Here is a 25,104-nt window from a genome sequence, read left to right as displayed (position 1 = left end):
AAAAAGCTGTCATAGAAAAATGTAATATTATCTCAACAAAAAATGTTTGTAAGTAAGGCAGGAATAAACCCCAAGATGTGATGTCAGTCCATTGCAGTGCATCATGAACACACACTCATTCACAAATAGGGGAAATTTAGCATACCCAATCCAACTATTAGCATGTTTATGAGGTAGGAAGACATGTTGGAGGAAACCCATGCGGATGTGAGGAGAACATGAAAAACTCTGCATAGACAGTAATCCACACTCATTACTGAACAGGGAGTCTGTGGGCTCCGAAGCAGCAACGCTACCCACTGCACCACCATGCTGCTGTACTGTAAATCACTGTAAGTCATAAATCATTGGAGGCATTCCATACTTGATGGTAATTTGGAAACTGCAAAGATGTGTAATACAGGACACACAATGTAAAGCTGAGAACAATGAATACTATATTTACTAATAAATGGCATGACAGAAAATACTGTCATCTATACAAGTTTACTAGAAGACACACAGTATTGCACACACACATTTGTCTTACTACCCTTGTCATGACCTTCACATACTTGTCAGGATAGTGCCTATCATGATATAAAACATTTCCATAGACAGACAGACAGACAGGCGAACACACACACACAGACACACACACACACACACCACTTTCGTAAGCCTGCTCCTAGGCATCCAACTGCTCGGCTCCTTAGCTCAGCTCGTCACAGCTCCACTTCCACACCGCATACTAATAAAGTTTGCGGGGGGAGGGAGGACTGGGAGGACTGGGAGGACTGGGGGTTGAGCAGCAGCACAGAAGCAATCGCGCATTGGAGAAAGCTTCAACAGCAATGACTTTCATACGGATTGTTTTTGTTCACCGGTTATCATCATTCCTGCCGATATATCATTTATTCTTTTGTTGCTTTTGTTTCTATAGCCTACCTGCGTAAGCTCTTCCACGTTGTATTCTGACATTATAATTTACATCTTAGGAGATTTTTTTGGAACTAAACGAATCGTTGATGATGTAGTTATAAAGGAAAACCCCTGCACAGAGCATTAGATTAAATGTGCATGAACATAGATGAAGGTGGATGGAATAGTCATAGTTAATTAACTGATACTCCTTGCTTTCGTCTTGTCGGAATACAGCTGTCTTAATGTTGATTTGAGTTTAACCCACTGATTGAGATTTTTTTGGATGCGGTGGTGTGTTACAGAAGTACTTGTTTTATCCAAAGCGGAAAATGTAACGGTTTTATTGAACGCTGTATGTCCGTGTCGCCATCACTCATAGTCCTCCACTGCGCCAGGATGGAGCGATCGCCACGCTGGAGATGACGCAAATGACCCAGCTCTCCCCAAAAAAAGTGCTTCAAGACGAACATGGCGGCAACTTAGCACAGGACCAAAGATGATTCTGACTGTCAACCGCAAAAGCCCGAGGCCATCCGCCCAGATCCGGTCCAGGAAATTCGGCGGGCCACAGCGCGGAGTTCTCGCCTTCCCTTAACGAACGCCGATAGAGGGAGAGGAGGAGACGAAGAGGCGGCATCCCAGCGACTCATTCACGGTGGAAAGGAGAGGAGAGGAGGAGAGGAGAGGAGAGAGACATGCTGGCGCGGAGGAGCGGGCTTTCCTCCCGAGAGCCACGAACTACGGGAATATGCCAGCGTGAGCTTCGTTCTCCGTCCATGCATTAAGTGAACTGGAATAGGGGCTCGACACAGAAACAGAGAGAGAGAGTGAGAGAGAGAGAGAGAGAGACGCGTTTACAAGGGAAAAAATCCATCTAGTCCACCCCCCAAAGTCAATGAATATTGTGGCAGAGGAGCCGTCGCGGTGGAGTCGGCCGGCGCCGCGCTTTCCTAAAATATGACCAGGGGTGCTCGGACGTGTCGGCAGCAAGATGACGGCTTAAACATCCGCTCTGCACCCCGCCAGGACGAGAAGCCATCCGCCGATTCGGAACGGGCCCAGCGATGGCGAATGCGCTTGGCCTCCTTCTTGTTTGCGAGCGTCCTGCTCGCTGATCGCCTGTGGCTGTGCGCCGCGGCCGAACGGACGAGCACTGAAGGCGAGAGACGGAACGCGGTGCCGTTCAGGGACACGGGGGATCAGGAGTACCGATCTTCTCACGGCACCACTGACTATACTCATCCTTTCGCAGGGAATTCTAGCACACCTCTGTGGAGACTGGAAGCGTGCCACCCCGACAGCGTCTCCAAAAGCTGCTTCACGGTGGCGAACGCCGAGGCCGCGTGTTCGGGCCTCTCGGACGCCGAGTGGAATCTGAGTGATTTGTACCTGTCCTTTTGTGATTCCTACTCCCTTTTGGATTTGTTTTACGGGTTCTCGAGTCCGGACAACGTGAGCTGCGGCCACAATATGTCGGCGTGTTCCCGGTGCGTCCGGGCTTTCCAGCGCCTCGACCGGCTAGCTCAGGATAGGTACCATGAGTTTGAGCTCCTGGTTCAGAAATACGAAACGGACGCGTATTCGGTGCGGACATGCATGGATGAATGCACGGTAGGAATCGCTCATTTGAAGGCCGCAACGCGGTTTGCCTACGTTTTTACCCGCAAATTAGCGGGCATATTTCGTTGCTGTCTTGTGTGGGGGTTTTCTTTGCTATTCACAGTGGGCTTCAGAGGTTTGACCCATGTACAGAGTGCTTACATTACTGTGTTCTTGTGCAATGTGCACTGTGCTGTGTGTGTTGTGCTCCGTGCGCGCGGCCGTGTGCCTCTGCTGTGCGCGCACTTGTGGATTATTGCAAAGAGGAAGGGGGTTCTTTCATCTGTTGGGATCTAGCACTTACAGTAATATATAAAGGGTCATACTCCAAACCAGTACTGTACATGATCTATTATGGTGTGGGCCCTGCATTACTTGTCCTCTTTTGATCATAATTGGCAAAGCCTATCAAACTAATCTGGTTTATTTCCAGATGAGGCAGTGATGCTCCTCAGTTGGAAGAGAACTGAATGTCTTACACAACGCAACATGCGCTGTCTCACAGCTGTGGCCTTTCTTTAGGTTAGCCTTTTGTGCTTTTCCTCGAAAAAAAAAATCAGGAAGATAATAACAGCATAGATTGATTTGAATGCTTGATGCTGTATTTTTGCTGGTTTATGTTTGCTCGAGTGTGTGTGTGTGTGTGTGTGTGTGTGTGTATAATGGCGCAGTATTTTGTGGAATTTCAATAACGTTAATAGCGCAACAGTGTTTTTTCTTGCCTAATCCCCGGAAGGCTCTTGCATTCATTGCTCAGTGCTGAGCAACATGTTACAGCAAACATTAAATGTATTAGCTTGAAACCAACTGTTTTACAGTTTTGTTAAGCTTTGTCAAGCAATATATAAACCATTCCATTTCTGACCCAGAAACAGAGAGAGAGAGACATCTGAGATTCTGATACTGGTCGTAGTTTACTTCTCCAGTGTATTATACGAATATGGCACGTCTGTAAGATAAGCAATATATTTGTGTTTATTCTATTATTTATTTCATTTCATTAGGTCATTTATTTTACAGTATCCAGCCATTCTCTCTGTTGTAGTATCCTTTGGCAGGTTTTCCTGAGCAGATGCTGTTCCTTGTCTACGGTGCTGAAATCAGGCCAAGCCTTGCCCTAGCACATCACAGCCTCTAAAGCAAAGGGTCTCAAACTTTTTGCAGCCAGGGATCTGAAATGTAACTGTACAATACATTTCAACTCTCTCTCTCTCTCTCTCTCTCTCTCTCTCTTTCTTTCTCACTCTTTCTCACTCTCTTTCTCTCACACACACACACACTTTGAGCAAAGTCTATTTAGATATATGAGTAAATATTTAAATATTTAAGTGTATAACTATACATTTTATGCCCAACAGTTTGTGTACACCTGACTATCACATGTGGAATCAAACATGCTTCAACATGGGGGTGCCTGTATGCACAAAGCAAGAAGAAGTGGTTTGTCAAGGTTGGAGTGAAATAGTTTAAGTGTTCTGCAAAAAGCGCTGACCTCAACCCCACTGAACACCTTTGGGATAAACTTGAACACTGACACCACTGCAGGTCTTCTCACCTGATATCAGTGTCTGATATCACTAATGATCTTGTAGCTGAATAAGCACAAATCCCCACAGCCACGATCCAACATCTATAGCCTTGGCAACCCCACTTTGAGAATCACTGCACTAAATAACAGCATTTCGTTTTATAATACAACTTACACACACTAGTTGTTGTAGCAGTAACTAGGAGTTTGATGTACTGTATACTGTAGTCTGGCAGAGAAAATCCATACCTTATTACCTTATTTTGCATACCTAATTGGTGCACCATGACTACATAACTCCATCAAGAGCTGTGTGCCTGTTTGGAAAGACACTTAACTAGAAAAATTCTAGACAACTTCTGAAACAGTTTTTTTTTTTTTTTTAAAATCATTAGGATAAATATTGTTTAGATTGTGTGCTGTTACTGTGACATCTCTGACATAAACATTGTTTACCTGTCATAGAACAGAAGTGCATTTCTGATTACCCGGTTCTTGTGTCCTGCTTTTCTGTAAGCCCTCAGTCAATATGTTTGCTTGATCAATATTCTCAGTATCTTTGTTAGAGGAGAAAATGTTACTTGCAGGTCTTTTTCACTGAAACAGTGAATAATTAAAGAAGAATTGGATCATGCAATATTATAGTTTGAACATGTATATCTAAACTAAAAACTTAAATTATATGACCAATACATAATTTGATTACTAAATGGACACTGAGGAATATTCACAGTGACACTCTCAGTATAATTGTGTTATAGATGAGGTAAAGGTAGAAACTTGTCTGAAAACGTTCTTCAACAGGTGTATATACTTTTAGAGTGGTGGAAAAAAATACAAAAAGACACATTAATACATATTCATTTTAAAAAACAGGGCTTAAATCAGTAGCAAATCTGCATAACTGCAAATCTCTCTGCAAACTGTTTAAAGTCTGTAGAATGAAGACTGACAAGAATTAATACATACGCTTTTCTCTGTCAAAATGTCTACATGTGCTTGTGTGTGAGTGACAGAGAGAATGACAGAGAAAGAGAGACACAAGAAGAGGAGCGAACGCTCTGGATGACAAATTTATGTGTGCCGATCTATCATATGTGAACCATTAGTGCAAAATGTTTGTTCTCCTTTGGCTTTCTTTGACTGGAATTACAAGCACCAGGTTCATATACAGTGAAGCAGTGTGGTGTTTGGCTTAGAAACTCGGGTTTTGATTTTAGCTCAGTCCTGTCTATGCGATAATGCTCAGTTACCTTTTAGCAGGATATGATTTTATGGCATTAGCTAATCTTCATGAAGTGGTTTGGATTTCCATACACAATTATCAAAGCGTCACTCTTTCTGGGCCGAAGCACAAATACTTATTTCACTGTTTTGAAAACGTTTTATCTTATTTTTGCTCTCAGTAATATCATCAAAGACCAGTTTCCAAATCATTGCGTGCTCAGAAATGTTTGCAGTTCAGAAGCAGTGGCTAGAATGAATGGTATTGCATTTAACTACAATCCAACTCAAATTAGAAATTAGACAACTCGACCTGTTTAGGTCTGTAGAGAATTTATTGGGAACACCAGTACACCTGCACATAAATGCAGCTATTTAAACAACCAATCATCTGGCAATCATTCTGGGATTTTCAAACACAACAGTCTCTAGAGTTTAGGCAGAAGGTGCAAAAAACAATAAACTTTTAATGGGTGACAGTTCTGTGAGTGTCAATACCTTGCTGGTAAGAGAGATAAGAGGAAAGTGATTAGTTTGAGCTCCCAGAGAGTATATAGTATAATCCATGGTGAGCAGAAAAGCATCTCAGCATGCACAAAACATCAGTCTTAAGGTAGATGGGCTACAACAGCAGAAGACCACATAAGGTTCCAGTCCTGTCAGCCAAGAACAAGAATCTGAGGCTATCACAAGTTCAGACTCACCTAAACTGGACAGTTGAAGATCAGTGAAAAAAATCACCTGGTCTTTTTTTCAGTGCCAATGATAGCCTTAGATTTGTGTTTTTGGTTGACGGGAGTGGAACCTGATGCAATCTCGTTGTAGTTGTAGCCCATCTTCCTCATGGTTTGATGTTTTGTGTGTTCTGAGATCCTTTTCTGCTCGGTTGTAAAGAGTACTTATTTGAGTTATTATAGGCTTCCTGTCAGTACACACCAGTCTGGTCATTCTCTTCTGATCTCTCATCAAAAAGGTGTTTCAGCCTGCAGACAAGATCTGCTCGCAGGATGTTTTTTGTTTTCTTTTGTTTTCACTGATAAATTCTCAGAGATCATACTTTTTCCCTTTCTGATGTTTGATATGAAGCTCTTAACTGAAGCTCTTGATGTATCTACCTGATGATTTATGCACTGCTGTCCTGCCACACGATTGGCTGATTAGATAACTGCTTGAATGTGCAGGTGAACAGGTGTGCCTATTAAAGTGGACAGTGAGTGTTTATGCTCAGAGACGTACAGATTTTTCTGGCACTTATAATTTACAGTTACTTCCTGGTACAATACCAAACCAAACAATGCTAAATAATCCGACTAAGCAAAAGTGGAAAAAAAATCTCACGACTCAAAAATAATTTTTCACAGTAATTTATTTTGTTAGGGTGTTTATTTCTACTTGTGTTCATTTTTAAATGAACAACTATAAAAAATGTCAATAAAAAATTTTTACTCATAAGTTACAATATATCTCTGAATAAATAATGCAACCCGAAGGACACAAAAACTCATGCAAACACAGAATGAAAATGCTGAACTCCACACACACACACACCAACCTGAGCTCTGGCTCAAACCCAGAAGCTGTGACGTGACAACTTTACCCACTGTGCTATTGTGTAGCCCTGCATTTGTACAGAACAAATACATTACTATATACAGTGTACTGAATATATTGGGGATTTATTTTGGGTAGTGATTGCATACAGTATACAGTATATGTGTGTATACGTATGTATTTTTATATTGAATACAATGTTATGTGCAGAATTCCACTGAAGTGAAAACGTATTTTAAACATTTGTGTGCCACTGCGAGTGTTTTTAGGTGCTGTAGTGTGTTTGTTGTGTGTATGCTGTGCCATGGCTTTAAGAGTTGCTCCAGCAAGACCATTTATCCACTGTTTTTTCCATTTCATCACCTAATCAATGGGCAGAATGCAAGTTGCGTATAGGCCTAGAGCGTCAGCACTGCTCTTAATGAAATAAATCTGAATCAGGGAGCCTTTGAACACAATCTAAATAGTTCTCCCTTTCTGTCTTTCTCTGTCTGTGTTTTTCTTTATCTCTGTTCATCTCACTGCATACAAGTGGAAAGACAATGGTGAAAACAAGGTCCTTTGAAAGCTTTACTGAGGGACTTTAAGGGGACTCTGCGTTGACCAGCCTAAGCCATAGTGGGTAGTGAGGGAGCTGTGGGCAAAAACCCTCCATTCTTCCTTGCGGCATTAAATATGGATGGTATTAAAGTGCCACGGACCTGTAAGCTGTCTGTTTGCTGGGAGAATTAATGAGGTGGAAAGGCAGGGATTTCTGCCAGCTGTGCTTCTGTGCTTTTAGCCTTCATCTAATGCAAGGGAATTCTGTATTCACTTGTGGTAGCATTTCACACCGAAATATCAGCACTGAATTAAATTGTTGGACGGAGTTTCATAGCTTGCAGAAATCCAGTAGAGTAACTTTTATAATTTTGTTTGACTTTTATTACATTTTTCTTTTATTATTATTTGATTTATTTTCGAAGGAATTCACTAAGGATGCTGATCATTAAATATGATGAGGATGTGTGCCCACAGAGAACTCAAACACTTTGTTCTTCTTTGGAGGCTTTTCATGTCTTATGTTTGTGCTTTTTGTTTGAAGACAGAAACACACAGGAAATTGTGCTTTCGTGTGGGTGGACTGTATGTTGTCGAGTCTGGGAAGCGAGACCTAAAGACCTAGCATTAAGAAGGTATTTAATTTCCAGAAAAGAGAACAGCCTACATGAGACACTTCATAATATCTCATTTCTTGCCATTTACTCGAGACATTAGTGTAATATTTAACGTATCAGTTTTGTCATACACACACACACACACCCCAAAGTCCAACTGAGTGCTCCTAAATTGCAAGATTATTAACCCTTCCAGGAAGGACAGATGTTAGCAGTGGGAAGCTGGGAAGCGTTGCCTTGCTCGGAAGCTCAGGCTGGGAATGATCTAGCACTCCGGATCCCTTTAGCTGGCTTAATGTCCTCAGCCCTGGGGCTTTTTGACACAGCACAGAAGCTCGATGGAAGCCAGCGGACAAATCCAAGGATCATCGTTCTATTCTACTGCCACTTTACAGATGAGCAGCAGGCTCCCAGCCCTCGGGGCCCCCGCGTTATCATTGTTTACCCCAGTCTGGAACACTTGTAAAATCAGTACCAATTACCGTCTGCTTTATGAACACATGGTGAAATTGGAATATTCGCTGATAGAATACATCCTGCACATGATGTGAATTAAAACAGAGTAGAAGGTTACACCTCTTTTCTACTAACATATTGCCGGTGTTGGTGAATTCAGTAAATCAGCGAACCTTTTAAAACCAAAGCAATTATGTAATTTGGATGATGTGGGAGTTTCCTATTACACAGAACAAAAATAACATCAACCATGGAAGATTCTGAGCAGTTTTATCTCTTTATGATTTCAAAGACATTTTACCACCCAATCTGTCGTACAAAACATAGAGATGCCATGGATGTGGTATATGACAATATTTATAATATATTATAATATATTAGGAGAATTTGACATTAATACTATTTCTTTTACTATTGACCCTGGAGGTCCAGCTGCATCCTCCACTGCTGCCCAGGTTCAGTTCCCTGGGCAGGGAACCAGCCTAACTACTGAGTGCTGGTCCCAAGCCTGGATTAAAAGGAAGAGCTGTGTCAGAAAGGCATCTGGCGTAAAACTTGTACCAAATCAAAATATGTGGATTGGCTGTGGCGACCCCAAACAGGGAGCAGCCGAAGAACAACAACACCTACTACTGCTATTTATTTTTCAGTATTTATACTTAAAGTTTTGGCACAAGCATAGATTGATAAGCGTAGATGTTGGAGTGTGGCTGTGGGGATTTTTCCATTCAGCCACAAGAGCATTAGTGAGATCAGACGCTAATGTCAGGTGAGGAAGTCAGCATTCCAGTTCATCCCAGAGGTGTTCAGTTAGATCAGAGCTCTGTGCAGGACACTTCAGTGCTTCCAAATCACCCTTTTCAAACCATGTCTTTATGGACATCTCTTTGTGCCCAGGGGCATTGTCATGCTGGAATAGGTTCGGGCTCCTTAGTTCCAGTGAAGGGAAGAAATTCATTTGACATATTTTACAAGACATATTTCAAATTATAGGGTACTTCAGCATCTCTAGCTGGAAACAACATTCATGTCTTGTTACAATAGCACAATAGAAATCTTGTCAAATGCCTGCTGAATCCATGCAATCAATCATGAGTTGATTATTAAGCTTAAAATAATTGCTGAGTTTTTCAATATCTATTTCTATATTTTTTAAGTCCTAGCGCTGGCTAGCATGGAAAAGTAAATACAGGTATCCTTAATTGTCCAAAGCATCCCATAATTTATTATCCAGGAAAAAAAGGAAACTGTTTGGTGCGTGGTTCTGCAGGATCTCAGTGCTGGAAATGAGAAGCAGATCTCTTGTGTGTGGAACAGTTCCAGACTCGGCTCCAGCACCTCAGTCAGCGCGGCCACCTTGTTGGTGCGAAAAGCCATTAGTGAGTTTCGTCCCATTTTTAGCAACCATTAGTTATTGATGTGGCTGGAGAATAAGAACAGATAGAAAGAGCATGTGTTCAGGGGTATTGGATTGGTGCAGCATTAGCAGGATGTTTAAAGAGGGATATGCTACACGATACTTTATTGTATTTTATACCACAGTGTGGTGGAATTCTCAAATCTGATTGGTCAAAATCTGTGCATTATTTCTGTACAACAGTGCGGCTTGGAAGGCTTTAAAAATGTAACATGATGCATTAGTTCATAATAATGTGCTTGTGCTAATACATCGTTGTTTCTATAGTAACAGCCAGGGACTTAAAGTGTAATCACTGGAAAATTGCTGTGGTATAAGTGGAATAACATATTACCGATTATGCTGTTAAACGAAAATAATAATGGCCACCGCATCACTCCAGTGTGTTTAATGTTCATGTAACCACACAGTCTGTTGTGTGTTATTCATTATATAACATACACTGGTGGATAAACAGTGCAATATTGATTACATTGCATTACACATTTATTACACTGTTACACTGCAAAGCTTTGAAAGCAGAACTATGATACATGGAAGAGCTTCATTTATTCATTTTACCACACCCCCAAACACACACACACACACAACCGCACACTGTGACATTGGGTCTGCCTCTCTAGGGTGCTGTAGCCTGCAGGTCCAGACCTAGCCTTTTCTTCCGGTCTAATTTAATTTGCGCCCTCATGATTGTGCCTGCTTTAGCTGGCTTCTCCTCTGGGTCTGACTTTACAGTATGTGTGCTCCTACATGCAGGATTGATCTTCTGACGGAAGCTTTGAAGTTAATAAGACAAAAAAATACAACTTATTATGATACTTGATAAAGGAAGAGCTGTAGGTCTGACAATTTCTGTGAGTTTTGATACTGAAAACTCCTTCCATGAATGTTAGATAAACGTCCTTCTTCATCATGACAGCCATTGTGTTCCTTATGCACTTTCAAACATGTTCATTTGTCAAGCTGTAAAAACAAATCTGTTTATTTGTTTGGCTTGAAATATGTTCCTGTGAATGATCTCTCTTCAGGGCCTTAATTTTCAGAATGTGTGGATTAGTTTTCTGTAACTGATTTGTACAGGTTTTTTTTATATGTTTGTGTTAATGTGCTCATTTTAATCCATTTTTGTTTCTATAGTAATGGCTCATCTCAGGGGACTTGCATGGTGGATATTCCAAACTAAGTCTAATCATATATAGATTTGGTTCTTATTTAACAAATAGAAAGATAAACCTATCGGTAACAGAAAGATTCTGTTAGGAGACATTAGGTAACATTTATGGAAGGGAGTTTGGGTCTTTTTAACTTCAAGAGAGAGAAAAAAAATCTCTTTTTCAGAGAATTTAGCATTTTGAGTGTGATCCATGTGCTATACGCTTGTGTTCCTATTAGTCACAGTAGAGAGTGTGTAGGTGGAGCAGATAAACTGAACCTACACAGAACCATTTCTACAATGGAGCCAACCATTACAGCCATAAAAAGTAAATATAAGGTTTCCATCACATAAAAACAACATGCTAGGTATATCTAATTACTATTATTTTTTATATTTTTATAGCTTGTTAACTCAGTCTTGTTAACTTGATTGTTTTCCCCCTCACCCCAGCTCTTTAAACATTGTATAATCAATACAACTCCATAACATGTTTGCTGTGTGTGACTAAATCTGGTGAACTTTAGTCCACATTTCAACTGTGTGTTAGAGCTTTATGACACCCCAATGGTGTAATGAGTGCTCTGATTAGCACAGGAGGGACGTGTTTAGTCACACGGATGGAACAGGCTGAGCGTACAAGCTCTCGGCGGGGACTGCGAGTGGGGTTCTTGTTGAGGTGGAGGTGCCATGCTATGGGGGCTGGGTAATTAGGAGCGACAACTTGTGCATGTTGGGAGGCAGAGTGAAGCAGTGGCACTCATCAGAAATCACTGCTGGGAGAAGGAAGAGAGGCAGGATTATGTGAAAATAATCTCCACACTTTTCTGAATTAAACAGCTGTAGAATTGCAGCCTGCTTTCTCCTGACTTCGACAGTGTGTGTGTGTGTGACACCGATCTGCTGTGGTTTGTTGTATTGCTGGCAAAGGATAGTTGGATTGAATTCACTTTGTGTGTGTGTGTGTGTGTGTGTGTGTGTTGCCTGTTTTACTTCGCACCTTGTGATTAGTGGAATAAGAGTGAAAATGGAAGCTTGCTCTTATTTAACACAGCAGGCTGATCTCAGTGCCCTCAGTGGAGATGGATGTGGGAGCCAGAGAGAACACACTTTCCATCTGGCACACTTCTATGAACATACAAACAGTTCAGGTTATTGTTAATGTGCACATAAAGAGATTCATTTTGCAGTCCCCACCCCCTTTCTCTCTCTCTCTCTCTCTCTCTCTCTCTCTCTGTCTCTGTCTTCCTTATGCACACAAGCATGATATGTGTCTCTGAAGGTACAGTCTAATTAAATTAGATCACTGTTGCTTTTTCCTTTTGTAAACAGCCGAAACCACACTTCATATGAAATGACAGCGTTCGTCTCTCACTAGGGAGCAGATAAGAAGCTTCTCACTGCCGGTTTCCGTAATGTTGCAGGGGATTACTACTTCCTGCGCTAGCGTTGTGAGGCCGCAGCTTAATGACAATGTCTCCCACTCCTGCCATTATGGATGATACAGTCTCTAAACAGCACTATCCTGTAGTCCCAGTCTCCCCCATATCCACTCAATCCATCTCATCTGTTCTGCAGGTACACACTGCAGATGGAGCTGCTCCCTCATGGTGAAATCAGCGCAATGCAGTTCAGGGCCATTATGTCATAGGTTTCCAACCAATGCCATGTGGCCCAGTACAAGTTATGATTCAGGCTTGTGGGCAGATTGTCATCAGCTCGGGCCTGTAGAATAGAGACCAGTGTCTGGTCACAACATTTGAATCAGCAACAGCTTTACACAGTTTGGAACTGTAATTTATCTCTTGAAATGACTTTTACTGTAAAAGATAGACAATCAAAACTCTTACTGTTCCTCCAAGGCCTCCTACTGGCATTACCAGTGATTGTTTTATTTATAGTTGTTGCTTCATATTCAGTCAGGCTCCTTTTTTCCTTTAAATGCTTGCTTTGATTCCATTCCATGCTGTCCGTTGGTCAGGACGTTTCACAGATTACAGGGTGGAATGGGATTAAGGAAACCAGCATGTGAGCTTGACTGTCCATTGTGCTTCATTGTAAAATGCCTGCTTTAAAACCTTTAAAATAGAAACGAGAAATATCACCAAAGGAAAAAAAAACATGAAACCATTTTTAAACCGTAACACTGACATGTTGCTGTCAGTACTGTCTCTTTCATTCAACCTCCGTCATCCGTTCTTATTCCTGATATAATCATCTATTTATATATGTGAACATGTGGCTTGCATGGATGGAGATCAACCTTTCTCTCTGTGATTTCCCTCTTTCCTGAGAGATTTCATTTACAACACAAAGACGTATATTTTTTTCAGCTATTACAGTGACCTACCTCTGATTTGTCAGGTCCTTTTGTAACACAACGCACACACAGGAGCTATAATAAGACCAATTATGCACAGTATGAAGCACGGCACACTCGGAAAGACATAGAGAAATGATAGCCTGCAGTTAAACGTCTTAATGCGCTGACATTATTTATCACCACCGTTCAAATAAATTTTTCATGTTTACAGATGTGTGGAGCATAATGCCTTCAGAGAATATACACTACCTCTTCTGACCCCTTTAACTACATGTTGTAGTTTGTATGCTTGACATTTTTGCGATTCAAGTTTTTATTAATTTTTGCATTCATCTTTCTCTCTCTCTCTCTCTCTCTCTGTATGTAAACAGTTTGCACTGTGTCTCTCAACACCTGTGACGTACACATCGTGGCTTTTATGTGGCTCATTAAAGGCTTTATCAGCTATGAGGTGCAGACGGGACATAAGGGGCAGCTTTATAGAATATTCTCCCTAATGCAAACAATGCTTTTATTAGCCTGACTTGGAGGAGATGACTATCAGTAAGCTACTCTTCAGTTTGAGAGAATCAGAGAGAGGTAGAGAGAAGCAGAGTCAAAGTAATAAAAAGGTAATAATAGGAAAAGAAATGTCGGGCTACGAGGATATATGAAACAGGAAAAGAATGCAGAAAACCTGAGAGAGAAGGAACATGAAGGAGAGAAGGAGAGCAAACAGCTGCTTGATAGAACAGTACATGGTAACTAACACCAGAAGACTGTTAGGGTCAGATGTACTAAGCCATTTGTGCCACTTGTGAGTGCAATATTAGTAACAAAGCTTGCCTGTTATGTATAAAACACGCCTGAATGTGCCTAAACATGCTGTTCTTCCTTTTTTGGCAGCTTGTGGTGACTAGTTTTGCACAACATTTTATCCAGCTCTCACAACTAGGTGCAAATTAGTATTAGCATGTTTAGGGGGCATTGTGGCTTAGTGGTTAGTACACAAGGCTTGCAACTGGTTGGGGTTTGCCTCTGCTCTGTGTGCTTGGTGTTTTTTTATGTTCTCTCCATGCTCCAGGGGTTTCCTCTGGGTAATCTGATTTCCTCCCCCATTCCGAAGACATGCGCTGTAAACTGACAGGCATCTGTAAATTGTCCATTGTGTGAATGGGTGTGTGAGTGTGTGATTGTGCCCTGTGATGTGTTGGCACCCTGTTCAGAATTTCCCTGAGGCGCTGAGGCCCTTGAGATAGACTCCATGTTCCCTGAGTAGAATAAGTGCTACAGAAAGGGTGAAGACATGGATGTATTTCCAATTTATGATCAAATGTATCATAATACAAGACCATGTTAATAATTGAACAGTAATTTCAGATGCACACATTCTGTGTGTTAACATTTAGTCCATTTAACATAGAAACAGGGAAATTAAACATTTAGTTAAATGGTAAATTGGTAAAAATGATTTTAATGACAGTTACTTATGAGTGAGTGAGTGATTGGCATCTGTCACTGATCTTGGTATTGTCATTTAATTAAAAAGTATCAGAGATGCTTTAATAACGCACAACAAAATGATGCCTTTAATGCTATTAATAAGGTAAATCAGAATCATGAGTATTTCTTATTGTAGTCACCAATCTTTATTTTGGCATTTGGAGGTTTTCCACAGTATATCTTATTTCCATGCCAATGATAATATACTACGTGCCCTGCAGCCAAAGTACAATAAACTGTAGTGTAAAGAAAGCATTTTCTTCATAGATAATTAAACATGGACACAGAGACCACCTCCTTACTGCTCAGATACATGCCTCAAAATGCAGAGGAGTGAGGCAGCAATGTTCTTGTTCTTGTCAGAGGGTCTGGTGATGCATTCGCTTCTTGAGGAATATTTCATTTTGTAGCTCTGAATAAATCTATATTTTCTTGGGCTATATGGTTTGAGTTTTGATCTTGCAGGAGAAACATCACGCACTGTACTCTGAAGCATGCGGTTGGATCTCAGTAGATATTCTTGATCGATTTAAGAATTCATTCTACCGTTGCTCTCCACACCAAAAGATGGATTTACATGCCCATGGCCATACAGAACGGAGGAACTGCATGTCTCTGATCTCACTGCCTGAGCATTCCAGAAGGAACACTGCACTGTGCTAATGGAAGAGTGCTCTCTGTACAGGTCCTCCATTTCCTTCTCTCTGTGTCCTCTAGATTTTGATGGTATGAGGCGTTCAGTGATGATAATTGGCTCAGATTCACAGTTGCCTCCAGCTGCATTAAATATGAATATGAGGCCTATGTAGGGCTGTCTGGACCTAGAGGATTTATGGAGGAATGATTTTTTTTCAGAAGAAGTACCATTAGTATGCCTCTGGGCATTGTAATAAAGCAAACCTCAGTCAGATGCTGGAATAGTTCTGCTAAAGCGAACCAGGTGACCACATTTAGACAGGTGAAATTTATATGAAATGAGTTATCCTGTAACACTATTTTTGGTTATTTTGCAATTAGTTTGCTTTTTTTTAAAAAAAAAAAATAATGATGAAGATAATAAAGAAAAGACACTGTGCTAGTCCATTTAAACCAGTAAAATAAAACAGTGCTCTCTGCTGTGGAGTAGCACTGAAAATTTGGCTTCGGTTCTGCTTCTGCTGGTGCATGAACATGCTTTTTCTACAAACAGCTCAGCACAGTAGATTCAGATCAGACCCTGATTTTCAGGCAGCAGTATTTTGCACGATTTTCAGTGTGACGAGACAGGCTTTACATCTGCCAATCAAGCATTTCACAGCACTCAGATGTGACTCCATGAATCAGCTTCGCTCCACTCAATGCCAAAGTATCTAGCCAATTTTGGAGAAATGAAGAATCAAGATTAGTTAGCATGTGCCTATAGTCTCCCATGCAGTGTTCTGTTCAGCCAGCTATAAGCATCTATCATCTAGTAAAGTGGTAGAATACAGCTGCAAAGCTGAATATTAGATATTATTGCTTTATTGCTGACCTCTGGCATGGGACATGTGCTTATGTAACAAACAGTCATCCTTCTTCATCTTTGTTGAGGTAATTAACATACGAACCCTAATGAAACATGATTCATTAAAACCGCTGTGTCTCTGGCCTTGTTCAGACTCGGTTATCATCTGTCTTGTGTGATCCTTGTGTGAACAGTCGAGATATACTGTAGTTGTTTACAACCAGCATTCATCATGGGTCTCGAGTGTGTTTTCAGGGACGGCTTGAGATTGCATTTCATCACTCACGAGGTTGCCGAATCTGCCAAACTCAACCCGTTATTTGAAAGTTACTGTATTTCTTAATGTAACTCTTTCCATTTTCCATTCTACTTCTGTTTCTTAAGGAATCTCTCCATTTACTACTATAGTTATTTAAGGTAGGGCCTAGAATTATCCCATATTATTAGGTATACCGGCAAAAAGTGAATGGAAGAATGATTAATGCATTTCACTGACACAAATAGCCTACATTCATATAGTAATGAGCAGAGTGCATATTGAGACGGTAAAAAGAAGTGAGCATATTACAGGAGAATTTGCATGGCTGGTGTGCATGATTTATATATACAATGGATATACAAAATCTACACACTCCTGTTAAAATAGCAGGTTTTAATGATGACACCTAGTTGAAACGTTGAAACTTTTTCCACACTCAGTGTGAAATTATAACATAAAAATGAGGCAACCCTAAACTAATACTTTGTTCATTTTCTTCTACCACTCGGTGTTTTTGGTCTGCCATGGTGGCTTGGGAATATTTTCCCATTCTTGCAAGAAACATTCTAGATCCATCATGTTGTAAGGGCATCTCCTGTGCACAGACCCCAACAGATTTATAGTTGGATTCAGGTCTGGGCTCTGGCTCATTCAAAAACATTGATCTCCTTTTGGTTAAGCTGTTCTTTTGTTGATTTGAATGTATGCTTTGGCTCATTGTTGGACTCAAAAGTAAAATTCTTTTTCATCTTTAGCTTACTTGCAGACATCTGAAGTTTGTGCACTAAATTCAATTGGTATTTGGATCTAGTCGTGATTCCCCTTAGCTTGATAAAAGCCCCAGTTCTGGCTGAAGAAAAGCAGCTCTAAAGCAGGATGCTGCCATCTACATGCTGCACTGTGGGTTTTGGTGATGTGCTTTGGCGACCAGGTTATTGCAACTTTTTTTATTTTAAGTGTTTGCGATTTTCAATTTACATTTTCATACACTGTGATTTCACATTGAGGCTGGAAAAAGTTTTGACATGATTAAACTTGGTTTCATTTTTTTTTTTACATCACAGAAGTCATCTTTTAGCAAATGTTATGTCTGCAAAATGTTCAAGCTTAGGACAGCAAAAAAAATAATGTGTTCCTTCAACACGCAAGTCAGTTCAAAGCAGACTTGTGATGTTCATTACGATGCATTAACGTTCAACTACAAATACAGAATGGCCACATGTGTTCCAGACCACCTTGAGATACACTTGTGTACGAGGCCACGCTACACCGCAGGCAGCCTGCATTGACCTTCCTGCAGAACTCAGTTGCCCAGTATCCTCCGGTCTGATTAACCTGTAGGATCCTTGGTCAAGTGAGTTATCCAGGAGGCCGCATTCACTGTGTGCCGCTGCCCCCCGCTGCTGGCTGCTAGCGGCGATTTTAGTGCTTGCAGTGTGACTCTGTTTATAGCTGTATTCAATATTGTACTTGTGTTTTTCAATACCTTATGTTGTGTACTGTTGTATTATTTTGTGGTCTAGAGTAATACATTTCCTTCTAATGCACCTTCTATACCTTCTATAATTTAAATATCAATGTTTTCGCACAACACACAACTTGCACTCAAATGCTGTGTTTGCCATGTTTTGCACCAGTGTATTTCATACAAAGCTAATTTCTATCACTATGCTATCTGAGTAAGAATGACATTTGAAAATTATTTTACCTCATCTTTATCATATTATTCTTGCCCGTTTCATGCGTACAGGTTTTCACAACATATGTTTAGAGTTTCCAGAAGCATAATACTAAACAATTCACAGGGTAGTATAGTATTGTAACACAGGTAACATTACCAAAACACGGATCATTTTCAAGCAGTGAATAACTTTATGCTTTGGAGAATACAGGGGCATTTTAAAGAAGGTCTCTTTAAAGAAAATCATGGATTTACCAAAGACATCAATGTATTCATTTGACAAATCAATATTGCAAATTAAAAGGAATTGCCTTCAATGCGATCGTTTTTTGAGCATCTTTGGATCTATCCCAATAAGCATGTTATCCTGTAGGACGAAGCTGTTTCAATAAGTTAAGTTGTCTTTATTTGTCACAAATACATTACTGCACTGTGAAATTCTTTCTTCACATATTCCATCATTGGAGGGTTGGGGTCAGAGGGCAGGGTCAGCCATGATGCAGCCACCTTGGAGGGGTGGGGGATGGGGGCCTTGCTCAAGGGCCTAATGGTGGCAGCTTGTCGGTGCTAAGTGCTTGAACCCTGATCTTTCTATCAACAAGCCAGAGCCTTAACCACTTGAACTATGCCACAACCTCAGCAGAAATATGGCAATGTGGATTTTGTTATTTGCTATGCTACAATATTTATTTCACTATTTATTATTTTTCTAGCCTGAAATGTTTTTTTTACCTTTGCTAGCGGGTTCTAAGCGAAAATACTGTACATTTTTGACATTACATTTCATCTTTTCCATATATCTGCCGAACAAGGGCAGATTAGTAAGAGGTATTCAATAGTTTCATCTTCTTGACAATTGTACATAGGACATGTTTTAGTGTTGACAAAAATATTAATATAAATATTCCAATTCTAGCAATAATTTGTTACACTGAAACAGTTACTACACTTACTACAGACTAACAGTCAGTTTGTGCATGACATGGCAACCCTGCAACACTCTAACAAGCTGTGGTTTAATCCGAAACTACTTACAGAATCATAAAAAATATAAAAATATATTTTGCCATATTGTATCTGAAATGTCAGCTACTTGATATTACTTTCTTATTAATGTATAAAAGCAATATCACACTCACAGTCATGCTGTTGTACTGAATATCAGGCAGGATATATACAGGATATGTAATTACCTATGGCCCAATCACAGCCTTGCTGATATTGAGTGTTTCTCATGCAATATTGCTTAAATATGATTAATATTAAAGCTAATATTATTTATAATAATATGAATTCTATTCATGTGTAAATAGTAAGCAGTGATCACATTTCTCATGTATTTCTCTTTCAGCAACCTTATCATTTCATTTAATTATGTCTTTTGTCAGCACTGTAGCCCCTGCTGTTTGTGTTTTTCAAGTCAGCCATTGGCGTCCATCATCAAGCAAGACCATAATTTGAAACTGAGAGTTGTAGCTGAAAACTTCCAACATGTATTTTACAAGAAACCCTCAGCTAAATATCATGCTGTTAGGTAGCAGCCCAGAATGTTGCAGAGTGGTTGAAAATGAAAAATTGCTAGTAGGATTCATTCACCTTTTTGCTGTTGACTGTGGACTTCTGACAGTGCTGTATTTATTATCCCTGGCCACATATCACACTTTACCTCTGTCACCATTTACAATAGTACAAATTCAAGCTTCTCTCTTTATCAGTAGCTGAAATGGATGTTCAATAGTCCCCAGCAGTCATAATCTCCAAAAAGCAAACCAAAGGCCATAAAAAATGGCTATTTCTTTGGCATACGTTATACTACATAGGTTTGTTGTGTAGGTCTAAAGTTGTTGACTGTAGCACAGTTTGTGAGCACTGGCCAACCCCATCCAATCAACAAGAACCATCCTTAGAGCATGACTGATTTGATATTTGGGTGGTACACCACTCTTAACACAGCAGTGACACTTGCATGGCAGTGGCTCTTGTACAAGAGTATCAGGTATAGCAGCATTGTCAGTGATGGATTAAGCACCGTCTGCCAACTAAAAATATGCCATGTTCCTGTGGAATATGACACTGATGAAAGGCAAGAAGATGTTTAATGAAAATTCATTAATCATCCCTTTTCCTGGTGGAGATCATGGTGGAAACAATCTGAGAAGTTTAGTCCATACTTCCAAACCATCCCCTATAGCTCGATCTATGGGATTTCCATCTTTGTATGGTGTCCAAGCAACCTCAAATGGCTTCTCTATAATCAGTGAAGCAGTAGCTATACTCTGAGGCTCTCATGGATTGTGAAGCTCTTCACCACATCACAGTAATTAAGCATTGTTGATGGACAAACAAGGTAGGCGTGTCTTAACTACTGCAGTGCTGTCTTAATTGATACACTTGTACCAGTATCACACACACTACCATGTCACTACCAGTGCTGAAAATGAGTCAGCAGCCTAATGCTATCTTGTTGACAGTGGACCGCCGGTGGTCCTTTTACAGTGATTTAAAGGGGAGCTGAGATGCTGAAGTGCTATAGCCAGAAATATTCTACAAATAGACTGCCGTTATTAAGTAGGTATAGCTTATTTACTGGTCAGTGAGTGACAGATAAAATTACCTGTATGGTTTTTTTTGCCATTCAGAATTAACATTTTGAAATTTTCTAGATTATCCTGTAAATGTCACACAAAATAGTAAATATCCTGTTTCTGGTACTGCAGAGTTTCTCTGTAGAAAAATATCTCTATATACATCACTGCAGTATATGTGCTACCTTTACATCCACATTTTGATTCTTTGCTCTGAGTGGATCTGTCTATCTTGGTTCATATGCCTCCTTGCAAATGACCCATATCTGTGTCCACTGAAACACCTTGCAATCGCCCATTGATTTCATGGGCAAATATTTAACTACACTACTCAATACATTCCTGTTTTGCTTGAATCAATTCCCTAAATATCAAGTAAACTAATTACACTAATGTTTCTGTCCTTCTACTGATTAGCAGACCCTCTGATGTTCTCGTTTATATCGAATGGCCACGTATTGGACATTGTATCTATCCAGTCTAAGACCACATATGAAAGTGATCGTGATTTTTTGTAAAGAGTAGATTTTTGTGCTCACACAATTCTGAATTCTGAAAATTACTGTGACAGTAGCCTTGTATACTGCAATAATAATTAGCATTAACTCTAGGTTAAAAGTAAGCACACAGTGAAAAGAACATTTCTTATTTATTTTACCCAAGATTTAGAAATCAACTATAAAGAACATTAAACAGTAGTGAAGGTTGGTGAGTGCACATACAATTTTACTACAATGTTCCTTTATTTATTATGATTTACCCAGTTTTAACACAGAATTAATGTGATTATCCATTTCTAAGTGAACAAACACATTAGATTTCATGATATAATACAATAGACACTGACTGATCATAATCACGATTCTCTCTCTCTCTCTCTCTCTCTCTCTCTCTCTCTGAGCTGAGTGTTGTAGTGTAGTGGAACAGCTAAGTTTGTCCATGTGCACATCTTCAGTTGTTCTGCACCAGTCAAGCTTGGCCCCTTCATACATTATTTACCTATAATTGAATTTTGATGAGTACAAACTCCCAGGCTACCTCACACACTTAGTGATGTGTGTACTGTACTGAAAAAAAAATCTAGGTTTGCCGCATTACAGAGTACGTGATTCCTGTCTGAGTAGTGTTTGAAATATTGTGTGTGTGTATGATTTCCAGTAGTGTCGATGTGTAGTGAAGATACCGAATCCCAGCTGTAATCGTGCAGGAGGGGACATTGCCAAATGACCACCCATCTCTCTTTTTCTCTTTTTTCCCCTGGCAGTACAGGCTACTGCTGTGCGTTTCATCTCCTCTCCCCACTCACACCTCCATTCAGCTGCACTCTCCCATTCACACTCAGCCATGTCTCCATTCACAATATCAGAGTATGGTGTAGAGGTGGGAAATATGACACATCATCCTATATTGCCCACTTGTTGCTACCAAGAAAATGTATTTGTTAGGATTTTAATAGTTTCTGATACTATATCCAGCTGCACACTTTTATAAATAGATTTAGAGAAATTCTCTGTAGCCCCCAAGCAACAAAACAATCACTGCAGCTAACTGAATGTTAACTTGTTATGTCATTATCTATTTTATTTACTCAGGTTGCTTCATATCTGCTCTTGCTTTTTTGTTAAACAGGCTAGTGCAATGTCCGCAGAAGACAGATAATATCTTGTATAATGATGTATTTTTCATTTAACCAAACCTCGGTTATGTGTTTGTAACAGACATTAATAGGGGAGGAAACTTTATTTACACATGACAAAACTGTATTAAAAATGCATTTCAAAAAATGGATCATTGATTGCGGTCAGTACCGCTTAGAAATCATGAAGATGGCTTTGGACTGCGTATGCCATAATCAGTTCTACACTCTCAGTGAACATTTGATAACATTAACAAAATAGACTTCATGTTAAAACTAGAATGAATTTCCTGTTCACATAATTACACTATTTGACCATATAGTACACATTTGAAGAAGGGAATTATTTAAAATCCGGTGTCACCAAGATGAAATTGGGTTCCATTTTGAATCTGTTTCCTCTAAGGTTTCGTCTCAGGGAGTTTTTTCCTCACCACTATCACCTCTGGCAAGCTCGTTAGGGATGGATTCAAAATTAAAATGCATATCGTGAATTTATATATTCCTGTAAAGCTGCTTTCTGACACTGAATTAAATTGAATCAGTCCAGGCAGTGGAATATGACATAAATGGTTTAGGTATAGCGGATAAGGACAGATACAGTAAAGACAGTGAAGGAAAAGTATAGTTGTGTTAAAATGAGTGATTGTGATGATGGAGATCATCAGCGGCAAAGTGTGAGTGAGGATGAAAGACACGGCAGACTGACAGCATGATAGAACACAGGATGGACAAGTGAGTAGTAAAGTGAAAAGTTGACACCTAGAAGAGAAAAAGAAAATACAGAGGTACAAACAGAGACCTGTTCATGAACAAGACAATAGAGGAAGTGATTGAAACGGATTTGGCACATTCAGGATTGCTTGTATCAAAGGAGATCAGGGAAATCACAGCAATAGGTGGCATATACCTATTTTCTATTGCATACACACTCTGTTAGTATTTCACTGAAGATCAATAATGATAACACGCTAAAAAGGCAAATGTGAGAAGTGATCAATAGAGTTATTGATTTGGATGCTTCTTAAACCCATGGAGAGCAAGTTGAGTTCTTTTCGCATATTTTATTTTTTTTTTTTTGCAGTAGGCTTGAGAAGAGCAGTCAAAGCAGCAGCTTTGCACATTTTGGAAGCTGTGGTCATAACTGCGTTAGGTCACATTTTGACAGCGATCTCCGTTAGTAATGTTAAAATAGCATTTAATCTGGCAGAATGAGGTAGGAGGATAGCAGGTATTAGCCTGATAATCGTCTTAGAAGTCATCTGTTATATAAAAGTTGAAATGTATATGAATATTAATGGAAAATGGTATGTTAGGGTAGTATCAGAATCAAAATCAGAATGCTTTATCAATCCCCTCAGGGAAATTGTTAACTTGCAGTTGCTCACAGTATAATCTAAGTGAAATTAGAATTAAACAGTGAATGAATTCCAATCTTCTTGAAATACACTGATTGAAAAATGTAGCAGCAGTGAAACAGACAATAATGATTTATACACATGTAACAATTTATTGCAATGAAAATTTATTGCAAATAATTAACCAAAATATTAACATTATATAAATGTGGCATGAAAATGTAAAACTATATCCAGAAACAAGTTTCTAACACTCAGAGGGAGGAGTTATATAGTTCAGTGGCCACAGGCAGAAATGATCTCCTGTGGCTCTGTGGCGCTCTTCAGTATTCAGTATCTAGTATTCATCTCCGTGACAAATAACCAGTGTTTTCTGCATACAGTAGATTTAAATGACCTGGATAATGCTGCCTCTGTGAAAGGTCACTGAACTTTACCTCATTGTGTGTGCATTTTTTTTTTCTTTGCTCTGTATCCTCCAGCTCCTATTATATTATCTCTATTGCGTGTGCTGTGCATTTTTATGCAGCTGATTTTTGTTTGGCGCATTGCCACAATGACCCAGTCATCTAGCCATCTACTGTGATCTCCAAAACATCAGGGCTTGTGGGGTGTTCCCACTATGCAGTGGTCATTACCTGACAAAAGTGATCCAAGGAAAGACATCTGGTGAATCAGCGACAGGGTCATGAACGAGCGTGGAGAGCGAATGCTAGTCCGTCTGGTCCGATCCCACAGAAGAGCTACTGCAACACAAATTCCTGAAAAGTTAATGCTGGCTCTGATAGAATGGTGTCAGAACAGATGGGTGCTGCTTAGCCACAGTCTGGTCAGGCTGATGGAAGATGCAGCTGGCGGAGACAGTGTGATGCTCTGGGCAATGCAAAGCTGGGAAACCTCAGGTCCTGGCATTCATGTTGTTACAGATCAAGATCACCCCTTCATTTTAGTGTTCTTCATGGAGGACCAATATAAAAATCTACAGGGCTTTGCTGCTATCATCTTGGTGCCACATACTACAGCACACCTTCAGAGGTCTTGTGGAGTCCATGCCTTGTTGGGTTAGAGCTGTTTTGGAGGCACATGGAGGACCTACAAAATATTAGGCAGGTAGTTTTAATGTTATGGCAGATTGGTGAATATCTGCTGTTGGTGCTGCTTTGTTCTATCTCATTGACCTTATTGATGGCAGATTCTCAGAAAGGAAAAGTAAGCTGTTACAAACCTTGTAACATGGTAGTCACCAAAAAGAGCCTCCAATACCAAATGTGGTATCTATCTAGTGGAAAAAAACAGACTCTCTTTGATG

The 25,104-nt window shown here is 40.0% G+C and overlaps 1 protein-coding gene across 1 annotated transcript in view; it reads left to right on the top strand.

Moving 5' to 3' along the window:
• Positions 1-715: 715 nt before the first annotated feature.
• The window catches only part of LOC131354730 (NALCN channel auxiliary factor 1), a 103,172-nt gene continuing 78,783 nt past the window's right edge, over positions 716-25,104 (top strand). Inside the window, exon 1 of the mRNA XM_058392696.1 lies at positions 716-2,514. Coding sequence (XP_058248679.1) covers positions 1,861-2,514 — 654 coding nt within the window. The 5' untranslated portion in view covers positions 716-1,860. The remainder of the gene's footprint in view (positions 2,515-25,104) is intronic.

This window comes from Hemibagrus wyckioides, linkage group LG06, assembly GCF_019097595.1.
Source record: "Hemibagrus wyckioides isolate EC202008001 linkage group LG06, SWU_Hwy_1.0, whole genome shotgun sequence".
NCBI lineage: Eukaryota > Metazoa > Chordata > Actinopteri > Siluriformes > Bagridae > Hemibagrus > Hemibagrus wyckioides.
The sequence above is the reverse complement of the archived record's forward strand: the minus strand, read 5'-3'. Positions and strand labels throughout refer to the sequence as shown.